General features: G+C 39.0%; 2 protein-coding genes across 2 annotated transcripts; one reads left to right on the top strand and one right to left on the bottom strand.

Annotated features, from left to right (window-relative positions):
• The first annotated feature begins 447 nt into the window (after nt 1–447).
• LOC113714853 (germin-like protein subfamily 1 member 14) lies at nt 448–1,554 on the top strand. Its single transcript, XM_027238972.2, has 2 exons — nt 448–611; nt 832–1,554. Exons 1-2 carry the CDS (start codon nt 491–493, stop codon nt 1,380–1,382), a joined length of 672 nt encoding a protein of 223 aa, XP_027094773.1. The 5' UTR covers nt 448–490; the 3' UTR covers nt 1,383–1,554.
• A 698-nt stretch (nt 1,555–2,252) lies between these two features.
• Nucleotides 2,253–6,622, bottom strand: LOC140015781 (uncharacterized). Its single transcript, XM_072068597.1, has 2 exons — nt 6,007–6,622; nt 2,253–5,809 (listed from the first exon to the last, which is right to left on the bottom strand). The coding sequence occupies exons 1-2, from the start codon at nt 6,620–6,622 to the stop codon at nt 2,253–2,255; spliced, it is 4,173 nt and encodes a 1,390-aa protein (XP_071924698.1).
• Nucleotides 6,623–12,492: the final 5,870 nt, after the last annotated feature.

Below are 12,492 nucleotides of genomic sequence, written 5' to 3'. Positions count from 1 at the left end.
ATAGGGTTAAAAATTTGGTGCAACATGCTCCCATAAAAATCGAGTGGCAAGAAATCTAAAATTTCTGCCCAAACCAATTTAATTAAAAGAAGCTAAAGTGCCAATGGAAGTATAACATTTTCACAGTAAGGGACCAGCCATGGAGGAAAATGATCGGATTAGTACAACATTGAGAAAAAAAATGATTCCAGAAAAGTATAGAGAAAAAAAAAAGAAAGTTCAGCTAAGAGCCTCGGCTAGATAAATGCATGTACCAAGTTGTTGAGAAAAGATTCATCTTACCGACTTAATATTAAAGTATTAAAAAGCCACCGACCTAACCTGTAGACCTAGTTTCAGTCAGGTGTAATTTTCTTCGCGTGAGAGAGATAAACTTGGCTAATTGTCGAATGAAATATGCCTATATATAGTTTCAAATCTTTGCCCAAATTCCTCGAACCATCAACCGAAGAGTTAGCACAAGAAATACTAGATCTCATCTACAATTACCATGGGAGCTCCGTTCCTGATAGCCCTAGCGGCAATGGCACTACTTTCATCCCTTGCTATCGCTTCTGACCCTAGCCCTCTGCAGGATTTTTGTGTTGCAATCAATGATTCCAAAGCTGCTGGTAATTCCTTCTAACTAGCAGAAAATGTAGCGAAACATGTTTCTTTATTCTAAGTACGATTTTTGTGTCCTGTCATGTTTGCCTTGACATATAAGTTATCTCTTTGTTTATTTAATTTTTCACTACATTGTGCATGATACCTAGTAAGACTTGCAAAAAGCAATGCGGGTTTGTTTTTTCCGCATTATCACATTATTGACAGCTGGTTTTTTGAATGCAGTGTTTGTGAACGGAAAGATTTGTAAGGATCCAAAGGTTGTGACTGCCAACGATTTCTTCTTCCAGGGATTCAACATACCTGGAAATACAAACAATCCAGTGGGTTCTAATGTCACTCGTGTGCTTGTCAACAATCTGCCAGGGCTCAACACTTTCGGAATTTCCCTAGCTCGTATCGACTTCGCTCCTTATGGTGTAAACACACCCCATACTCATCCGCGTGCAACCGAGGTCATATTTGCGGTAGAGGGCACTCTGGCTGCTAGTTTCGTCACTTCAAATCCACCAAATAACATGAAAAATCGCCTTTTTACCAAAGTCTTGAATCCAGGAGATGTTTTTGTGTTCCCACAAGGTCTGGTTCACTTCATACAAAATCTTGGGAAGACGAAGGCTCTTGCATTTTCCGGTTTTAGCAGCCAAAATCCAGGGGTCAATACTATTGCAAATGTAGTCTTTGGAACAGAGCCCCCCATTTCTCTAGGTGTTCTTACTAAGGCATTCCAAGTTGACAAGAAAGTTATTGACGCTCTTGAGGCACAGTTTTCTTGAGACAACTCGAAAGGATCCATGGATTTGTCCTAAATTATACTAGCATGACTTTTGTGCAATATATGCACAGGGCATTGCAAAGATTGATATGATAATATCATAAAACTGTGTTATATGTGTGAGCATAAAGTGATAAGTTATTAAATAAGTTAATCTCTCCTTTTTAGTTCAAGTTATTTTTGTTGAAACGGAAGAAAAAATGAAGATGACAGCGTTAGAAAATAACGACCTTGGTTAGTTTTACTCTCTTTTTTTTTTGTCGAAACGATAGGATAATTTCATTATAGTAAGGGAAAAATTTACAAGTGCAAGCAACGGCTCGAGAAAACTTTACAAAAGTGTTCAAAGACACCGAGGAACATTCCTTTCCTCATCCACAATAATGCCTAAAGCATCAACACTTAATTTTCTACTATCTATCATATTTTCTTCCCTACTCAAGCAAAAGGAGCACATGCAAAACAGTCTTTTCACATTCACAATATCCTCCAGCAATGTAGCCATTCTGCTCCCCAAAGGCTGTGTTTTTGTTAGTTGTTTCAGCAGCTCCTTGTTGGCAAAATTGAGCCTGATTCTGCTCCACTGATATTGCGCAGCTTTACACAAGACTAGCTTTAAAGCTTGTGCATCATCTAGGCTTTGGTTCCCCAGGCTTCTTTCTTTCAGCTTCCATTCTGCAATCTTGGTGCCTGCAGTTGTTCTAACTGTGACTCCAATGCCTAGATTGTTTTGACCTTTCCTTGTAGCTGTTGACAGGTCCATGATCATAGCTCCCTGAGCTTCATTGCCTTGGCTTTGTTGATCATGCATGTGGGCTGTTTCTTCTGTACTCGTTCTATCTTTTGATTTCTCTACTTCCACTTGCTCCAGCTACTCACTATGTGCTTTTTCTACTGTTCTCAGTGGTGATGATCTAGTTGAGCTCTCAAACTCCTTCTTATTCCTATCTTTCCATATTTGCCACAAGATATTCGCCGTCAAGCCAATATGTTCCTTCCCTTCTGGTCTTGCCCTTGCTTCTGAGATTCTAAGCCACCATCTTCTGAATTCACCCTGCTGTTCCTGAGCCCCCTCCCAGTGAATAGGTGATGCCTTCCAAATGTCCATCGTGTGGGGGCATGTTAGCAATAGATGTTCAATTGTTTCCTGCGCCTCTCCACAGGTTCTGCATATTGGATCTCCTATTCTTGTTCTTCTACTCACGGCTTCTCTCACTGGTAAAGCTCCTTGTATACATTTCCAAATGAAGAGCTTGATTTTGTGCTTGATGTTGAGCTGCCAGAGTGTGTTCCACATCTGTGACACTTGCTGGCTCCCCTCTATATAACTCGAACCAGCTACCTCTGAAACACTCTTCCTTGCTTTCCTGTTGTTCTTCATTTGGATTTTGTAACCTGAATTGACCGTGTACTCCCCACCTGCCTGTGGTTGCCAGTAATAGCCGTCTTCCCTCCCTGACAGACTTAGGGGGATACTTAGGATCCTCTCAGCATCATTTCTGTTGAAGACTCTAAATATGGTGTTCTTGTTCCATCTGTTGTGGCAAATGAGCTCATCCACTCTTTCCAAATCACAATTGTTTGGTTTAACTGTACTTGGCATTCCTGAGATTGTCTCTGGTATCCATTTATGCTCCCAGATTCGTGTATTCCTTCCATTGCCAATTCGCCTAATCAGTCCCTTATCCAGCAGACTTCTTGCTCCCATTAAGCCTTGCCAAATCCAGGAGGCACTTTTGGGGGGATTGCAATGAAGTATGGATTCCTTAGGGAAATATTTAGCTTTTAGCACCTTGCTCACAAGAAGGTTTGGCTTGGTGAGGATTCTCCATATCTGCTTCCCTAACATTGCTTTATTGAAAGCCTCAAGGTCCTTGAAACCAAGTCCTCCCTCATTCCTCTTTCGTGCCATTCTTTCCCAAGAAGTCCAGTGCATTTTATTCCTACCACTTGTTTCTCCCCACCAGAAGTTGGCCATCAGAGCACTGATATCTTTGCAAAGTTTCCTTGATAGCTTGAAACATGACATGACATACGTTGGCATGGCCATAGCTACTGACTTTAGCATTACCTCTTTCCCTGCTGAGCTGAGGAACTTGCTTTTCCAGTTTTGAAGTCTTCTTTTGATGTTTTCTCGAACAAAGCCAAATATCTGGTCTTTGGTTCTTGAAATCACCATTGGGAGGCCTGAATATTTTCCTTGCTTTGCCTCATTCATCCCTCCTAATGCTTGGCGTACTTCCTCCCTTTGATCACTGATCATGTTTCTGCTGAAAAATACGGCAGATTTGTCTAGATTGATCATTTGACCTGAGGCAGCTTCATAGATTTTAAGAATATTCATGATCTCAGTAACTTGCTGCTTATCAGCTTTGCGAAAGATGAGGGAGTCATCAGCAAAGAAAAGATGGGTAAGTTCAGGTCCTTGCCTGCTGATTTTCAGTCCCTGAATTCTATTACTCTCTTCAGCCTTCCTCAGCAAACTTGATAGTCCTTCAGAGCAGATCAAGAATAAATAAGGGGACAGAGGGTCTCCCTGTCGTATGCCTCTCCCTGGAGTCACAAAACCTTTGGCTTCTCCATTGCAATTGAAGGAGTAAGTTACAGTCTTCAAACAGCTATTGATCCATTTGATCCATACCGGACAGAAACCCATCTTTTCCATCATAGCCTGCAAAAAGTGCCACTCTACCCTATCATATGCTTTTGCCATGTCTAATTTGATTGTCATGTATCCATAGTTTCCTTGTCTTTTGTTTTTGAGGTAATGCATATATTCATGTGCAATCATCACATTGTCAAGGATCTGTCTATCTGGGATGAAGGCAGATTGAGTTTTGCTTATGCATTTATCCAGGATAGATTTCAGTCGATTAGCAAGGATTTTAGAAATGATTTTGTAGAGTACACTACAAAGACTGATAGGCCTATAGTTCTTCAAACTGGTTGGGTGCAGGATTTTAGGGATCAGGGATATGACAGTATGATTTACTGATTTAAGCATGTATCCGGATGAAAAGAAGGCTTTGATTGCAGGGATAACATCACATTTGATGGTACTCCAGAACCTTTGGAAGAACAAAGGGGTCATCCCATCTTGTCCTGGGGCTTTTTCAGAGTTCATAGGAAAAAGTGCTTCATGAATTTCCTCCTCCTCCACATCTTTAGTCAGTCTTTCATTCATTTCCTGGGTTATGGATTGAGGAATACCATCTAGAACTTCTGACATATCACCCCTTCTCCCACTGTTAAACAACTCCTTAAAAAAATCTGAGATTTCAGCCACAACCTCCTCCTCATTTGTCGTCCATGAACCATTCTCTTTCTGCAAGGTTTTGATTCTGTTACTCACTCTTCTGCCTTTTACATAGGAGTGGAAGAACTTAGTATTCTTATCACCTTCCCTAAGCCAACTGATCCTAGCTTTTTGACACCAGAAATTTTCTTCCTCCCTATAAGCTGCTTTCAATTGGTCTTTTATGTGAGCTAGGATATCTTTCCTATTGGCAAAACTCGATTTCTTAACTCTATCAAAATCCTTTTTCAGATAAGTAATTCTTTGCCTAGAGTTTGCTTGGAAAGTATTCCTCCACTTCAAAAGCTCAATTCTACAATTTTTAACCTTCCTAGTGACTTTGAACATTCTAGATCCTTGTTCTTCCTTACTCCAAGCTTTTTCTATCACCTGTTGGATCCCCTCCCTTTGGAGCCATCTTTTATCAAAATAAAATCTCTTCTTTCTCCTCTCTTTCCCCGGGTCAGTATCTAGTAAAAGCATAGAATGGTCAGACGCAAAGGTGTCTATATGCTGACATCTAGCCTTTCCAAAAGCTTGGAACCAATCCATATTACACAAACATCTGTCCAACCTTTGTCTAACCTCTCCTTCATTATCCCAATGGTTGCTCCACGTCCAAGGTTGTCCCTCAAACCCAATATCTATTAAGCTGTTCTGATCTATGAAGTCTCTAAAGTCCTCGAAGCTTCTTTCCTGCCTTAGAACTCCTCCCCACTTCTCATCATTGGACAGAATGTCATTAAAGTTCCCAGCAATTATGTATCTAGTTCCCCACAGATTTCTCCTATTACTTAGGACCCTCCATTGTTCTTTTCTGATCATAGGGTCACAGCTAGTATAAATCCCAATAAACCACCAGCTAACCTGAGTGTCAGGGTCTTCTAACTTAGCTTCTATCGTGAAAGCAGATTTATACACCTCCAAAATGTTTGTATCCTGACTCCACAGCAGAGCCATACCACCTGCTTTGTTCATAGCTTCAACAGTCACATTACCATTACATCTTAAAACTCTAGTCAGTCTGTCTATCACATGCTTCCTATTCTTCGTCTCACTCAAGAAAACCAGGTTTGGAGAGGAGAGGTTATATACCTCCCTCAGATGGGGAACTGTCAAGGGGCTCCCCACACCTTAACAGTTCCATACCAAAACTCTCATGATCCTTGAGGGGTCCCTTTCAGGCAGGTCCCCCTAACCTCTCCCTTTAGCTCAGCAGAATAGAATTCTAACATAGGTTTAGTCTTTTTCCACTGGATTATATCAGAATTTGCTTCCTCCATCTCTTCATCCCTCAACAAGACTTTTCTCTTACCAGCAATCTAGTGACTTGCTCCATTTTCATTTAACTCTTTCAAAGCTCTCCTGCTACTGGTTGGGGACTTCAGTCTTCTGAACATCCTCTTAGCTTGTTTGTCCTTAGCCTCCTGTACCTTTCCTGTCACCATTGATTCCTGGTGGGTCACTAGCGCTCCTACAGATTCCTCATTGTCCACTAGTCCTTGATTTTGGTTCTGCATCTCTAATTCTCTATCCTCCTCCCTCACTTCCACTGCCATAGGGGACTGATTTTCTTCCTCAAACTGGATCACTAGTGGGAGACCAGGACCTCTCGTTTCTAGGTTCATGATGTCTTCACTACAATCTTCGGTTCCTCCCTTGTTTTCCTCAACTGAAGGTGAGGCTCCCCTCCCCTGTTCTTCCTTCGCCTTCTCCCTTTCCTCCCTCCCTTTCTGCGAGCTATGGCCCTCCTTATCAGATGACAGCAGAGATTCTAACAGACTTTGATTCAAAAGGCTCCTGCTTCTATCTTGTTCAATCAATTCTCCTTCCTGGAATCTCCAATATCTTTTGTCACTCGAACCTTCATTCCTGGTAGTTTGTTTCTGGGGTGAGCTCCTAGTATTTCCAGCTCTCAACCAGGGCCCGTACCGGTGGCCTCCCATGCTTCCCCCTGTCACTCTCCTATCCTTACAAGATCTCTCATTGTGTCCTACTAACCCACAACTATAGCAAAAATCAGGACACCTCTCATACTTAAAAGCTATTCACTTCAAAGCTCCTGCAATCCTAACCACAGTACCCCTGAGCAGGGGTTTAGACAGGTTTTACTGATTCGACTTGATTTCGACATTGTTCAGGTAGAGAACTGAGTTAATAAAATTTGGCAAACGTAAATTAATCGGCATCAGATAAAAGAAGTTAGCTAAACACTATAGTTATCTCTTCTGTTTCGCAGTAAACATTTAGTTAGGGTCTAACATGTCAAAATATTTTTGATACTTCTAAGGCAAGTGTATATAAACAGGAATATATATTGGCTAGTCATCATTATTAAAAAATTTAATTGTTATTTTTGTAACGGTAATTGAAGAACACAAAGGAAAAAGGAAAAAATTTTAAATTGAATTGACACATTAAAAAAATTTTAAATTGACGTAGGGATTGTTGCTCAGTTCGCCAGAACATCGCCTTACTAAAGCGGAAGTTGCAAGTAATAAGCCCAAAAGTGAAATGACTTGTAGGTACTTCTTAAGTCTTAGAATGAATATTCAACTTTGTCTTTTTTTTTGGCCTTTTTGGGTTGATGGATTGACGACAAACCAAATAAGCACAAAGTCCAACTTACCTCTACAAGGGCAAAGTTCAATACAAATATATAACATTTCGTTAGGTTTGTCTTCGGTTTTTTAATCCTTTTTGGGTTGATGGATTTATGACAAAGCAAATAAGCACAAAGTCTGTGAAAACTCACAAAATTTACCTATTTTAAATTCCTAATTCTACCTCATTTAATTATTTATTTGGCCAATTGCCTCGATTATTATTTTCTAATCTTTTTAGACCTAATTATATGGATCTATAGCTTAGTTATATTTTTATAATGACTCGTTTCAAAATTTAATTTTTGAAGGGTCGATAAGTGAGAATAGTAAATGCGCGTTTGGAAATAATAACCGATTTGAGAATACAATGAGCTTGGAAAAATTGGAGACTTGTACATTAGTCTTAAAATAGGTATTTTTATACTTAAGTATTCAAGTATTAGTTAGTAATACTATTGTTATAAGAATTTCTTAGAGATTTCACTTCATCGCGCATAAATCGGAAGTACGCGTTTTTATGCGCGCGATTAATTGAGGGACCTTAGACTATTATTTTGGAACTACTAAGAGTGAATAATAATGATATGAATGTGAGTGCATTAGAGGTTTAGTGTACTAGTGCAACAAACTCAAGAGGAATCGAGCACAAAACGCGCGCGTACGCATACTATTCACGGTTGACTTTTGTCCACAAAACACCCAACCATTAAGCTTCCTTTAGAAGCTAACTCCACCAGATTTTTGCCCTCTCTCTCTTCACTCAAGCAGCGGACCAAGGAGGAAGAAAAACAGCTCCAAATTCTTCTTCATTTCTTCACTAAATCATCATCAAATCACCTCAAACTTTAACCACACTTTGCTAATCACTTGGAGAGCATCTTAAGCTAAGAAAGAGGCTTTATTTGCATTTTCTTGAGCTCCATTGGACCGAAAATTCTGCCTTGAAACATCTAGCAAAGTAAGTGACGATCAAGCCTTCAAATCTTGATTTATGGAAGTTCTATTGCACATATAAGTTCATGCATGCATGTGGGTAGCTTTATTTATGTTGAAAAGATGATGTGTGGGCTCTATGAACTCCCACTATGGTTGGATGGACTGATTTGATGAGTTATGATGTTATTAATGTTGGTTTAGTGCTTAAATTAGTAGAAATGAGTGATATTATGGATGAAAGATCAAAGGGAGTGAAGATGGAAATTTTTCCAGTTCTGCCCCTGTCATTTCCGTGACCTTTAGTGCAATTTTTGGTGGTTCTAATGACTTGATTCTGATGTATATGTGTAATATAGGTTGTGTAGAAAGTTTCATCAAAAAATTTCATGATTTGGTTGGCTAAATGATGTGTTTTCGGAAATCAGCAAAACTGGAAATTTTTCCCGTAACTGCTCTGGCAGTGTTTTTGTTTCAGCTATAACTTTTTGCTTCGATGTCTAAATTGAGTGCTATTTATGGCACTGGAAGCTAGACATTCCCATCTTTCCAACGGTATAAAATGTACGTTCTGATTCCACCTGAGTAGTCAACACCAATCGTTTGAACATGACTGTCCTGTTTCACGTCTACACTGGGAGCTCTGTTTTGAGCAGCGAATTGATGCTCAAATATAAGCTAGCTGTGGACAGATTCTGAAAACAATTTATTCTAAGAAAATGTAGCTTTATGAATCTATTTTTCAATGCCACTGACCATGCTCAATTCCAAGTTGAATTGAGTGAGTTGTGGCCGAAATCTGAAACTGACTCAATGATTTAAAACCCTTACCTTATTTTGGACAGATTTGTAACCAATCTTGACTTGGGACTTGCTATTCGAAATTCTTGGTATAAATCACCTACCAAGTGTATCTTGGATCCTTATTAGACCTGGTTATCATAAATGAGACATGTTTAGGCATTTTATTGGCCAAAGGTTTGAGAAAAAGAAAACTAGAGGTGCAAGGCAGCTTTGCTTTGGAGATTTGGAAACTTTGATGGTTTTGTTAACCAACTTGCCGAATGAATTTTCCTATGAAATTTGGTAGAGGAATAGCCCTTATATGGAAGGATAATACTGCCAAATTTGGCGCCATTCTGAGTCCATTTCGATGTTCAATCAATGTCCCAAAGTCAGCGATTTAAATCTGGAAATTGGCCCAACGGTTTCAATTTTTCAGCAAATTTGAGCCGCCATATCTTGGTGCTCAGAACTCCGATTCTTGTTCCATTTGTTGTGTTTTAAACTTTGATTACAAATCTAATTGAGTTTCAAATTTGAAAGGGTAGTTCAAATTCTGTGAATTTTGCCGAATTTCCAAAATTGGCGAAAAACCAACCTCAAAACTGTCTTGCAAGCCTAAAACAGTGACTTTGAGCCAATTTTTGAACGCCTTCCATTTGAAATCATGGAAAAGTGTATTCTAGAAACTTTTAGTACTTTGGAAGAAACTTTTAGTACTTTCGAACGGTACCATGTTTTCCAATTTTGGACTTGTAATGAGTGAGATACGATTTTTCAAAAATCTCGTATACAAGCTGAAATTTTTTAAACTTAAGGAAATGGAGTTTTTCCGAATTCTCCTTTTCCCCTCGATATCACTTGAACGTTTTATACTTGATTTCGAAGATGAAAAACTCGATCTCTCTTGTGTTTTAAAAACCCCATTTTTGAGCCTTAATTCACGAGTAATTTAGACTCGCTTTCGTGAAATTTTCTTAGATTGTACAAGTGTACAATCATTCGTGATAATTGGGTTTATACATGATAGTTTATTATTAAATGTTCAGGCACTCAAGAGGACCTTCAAGAGGATCTCACGGGAGATGCCTAAATTATTGTTTGAACTTGCTACTTGAATCACTCGGTGAGTAACAAGTGTGTGACAACGTGTTAATTGCTTTTGATAAATGAAAATTTTGGAAGTGTCGAGTCGAGTGTGTACTTTATCGCACTCGTTCTCATTTAAGTGGATTACACTTGAATTTCGTGACATAAAGTACTTGAGTTATTTGAGGTGACTTGTTAAATGAATTTAAGTGAAATGTTTAAGTGCTTGTTTATGCTATGGTCGCATAAGTCGTTTGGAGTGAATCTCCTCGACTCTTACATGTTAAGTGGGCTACGCCCAACAATCTCATTGGCTAACCTTGGACTCGAGCCGACATGGGATTGGTCGGGCTCCTTAGTGAACCGTGAGATCATATAAGCTTGACCTATTGAGAGGTCTTGCTTGGCATACTCGTAGAGTATCGCCTTATAAATGTATTGCGGGCCCGCTGTGGTATGTAAGGTGAAAGGGGAACGTGTAAATGAAGTTTCTACGGACTAAACCTACCCGATTGACGGAGTGTCAACTTGTGAAGGTTCGTGATCGTGCAAGTGAAAAATAGCTCCTGAGAGCTCATATATCCTTGAATTGTTTATGTTTACTTTTCTAGCGTGAATTGTCATTTATTGAAATATTATTGCTCCACTTGTTAAATTGGGATTGTTACTTGAACAACGTGTCTGCATGTGTGTTCTTGGCCTCACGAGCACTTTGCTCATCTCGTAGATTTGTTTTCCTTAACAGGGATGGATGAAGTGGAACTTGATGGAATCACTTTTGATGTACTCCTGTATTAGATTCCAAATGTATTTGGCTAGACTCTTGGCTGTTGTATATTTTGGGATTAAATGTATCTTTTGGAAATCCTGATGTATGGATTGGATAACTTATGTATCGTGAACTTGGGATAATTTATAGAAGTTTTCCACACTTCTTTACTTTGTCCTATCGTTTAGATACTATTGTATTAAGCTTGAACGGGAATTGTCGTGAGTTCTGGCGAGAGTTGGGCAGGCGTCCCGCGGATACCCTTTGGTTCGCCTTAGGGAGAAGTGAGAGCGTCACAAAGTCCATGTTACACCATAAAAGGCAAAGTTCAATACAAATAACATCATCATTAGGGGCGGTTAACAACAAATCATCAGTTTTTGATCAAAACAACTCGCGAGCTTTCAATAGATACATTAGCATATAAGTGGGAGGTTTCGAATGCAAGACCTACTCCTTCCACTCCCTCCTTCGCTACAACCCGATCCATCCCTCTTCCATATATATATATATTTATCTATTTTTATTTATTATTGTGAAATGTTGATTATATTCTTTGTTTAAAATTATATGTAAAATATAAAATTTTATTAGGTGAGCTTAATTAAGCTTAATTGAATTCGATTAGACTAGACTTTATTGAATTTGAGGTCGAGTAAAGTGAATTAAAGTCAATTCGACTTCTAAAACATGAACGAATAAAAAGTAATAGTTAGCACGCAAACACCACAAATTCTGTGGCACGATTCAAATCCAACCGCCAGCTTATCATTTGAAACAATGACAAATGAAAAAAATTAAACCAACAGCCAAAAAAACAAATAAAAAACTCCAGCTAGCTCCACACGCTGGTGAAAACTGCACCTCCGTGGGCTGGCTGGCTGGAGACTTGAATCATGGCCGCTGTCTCTACAGCCACGGAGACCGTTGAAACTCCTCGACATCGTTGAAGGAAGCGTGGACTACAAAGGCCGTCCGTCAAGCGATCCAAATCCGGTCGATGGAGATAACTAAATCAGGTTTGTAACAAAACTAATTACCTTTTTAGTTAATTGTTTACAACTTCTAATTTGGAATTTAAGACGCCACCTGTGACTATACCATATTAAAATCTAAATCAATTTCAAATATCATTTTAAATGTATACAGATAATCAGGGATCAAGTCTTTCCTGCATCTATATGTATTCTTATCCTAGGAAAAGGCAAGAGATATTTATTCGTCTAGTTGAACTAGTAACAAAGACTTTCGAGCATCCCTTATCCTTCACGTAAGTACATATATCATTTTCAGGAAAGAGGCAAAGAAATTCCTCTAGCCAGTCTGGAAGTGAATGATTTTTCAATTACGTGGTTGGAGTTAACTACATTCCATATTTTCAAAAACCATGTCATGAAAAATGATTACCTAGAGTTAAAGCTGGATTAGTATTGGAGTTTAAGTTGCAATCATGACCTTTTTGAATCAACTAATACCGTTAACTGAATATTTATAAGACTTTGCAAATGAGATTAGTTGTGGAACAAAATTTCTCGGGATTTACAGTGGGCAGAAGTGCATGAATATTAACTTCTTAACTCCTAGAATAAATAAGGATTGACTAGGTGATATGGAAAAATAGAATGGCCTGGGATAG

Source organism: Coffea arabica, chromosome 10c, assembly GCF_036785885.1.
Source record: "Coffea arabica cultivar ET-39 chromosome 10c, Coffea Arabica ET-39 HiFi, whole genome shotgun sequence".
In the NCBI taxonomy this organism is placed as follows: domain Eukaryota; kingdom Viridiplantae; phylum Streptophyta; class Magnoliopsida; order Gentianales; family Rubiaceae; genus Coffea; species Coffea arabica.
This window is presented reverse-complemented; position numbering and strand designations above follow the sequence as displayed.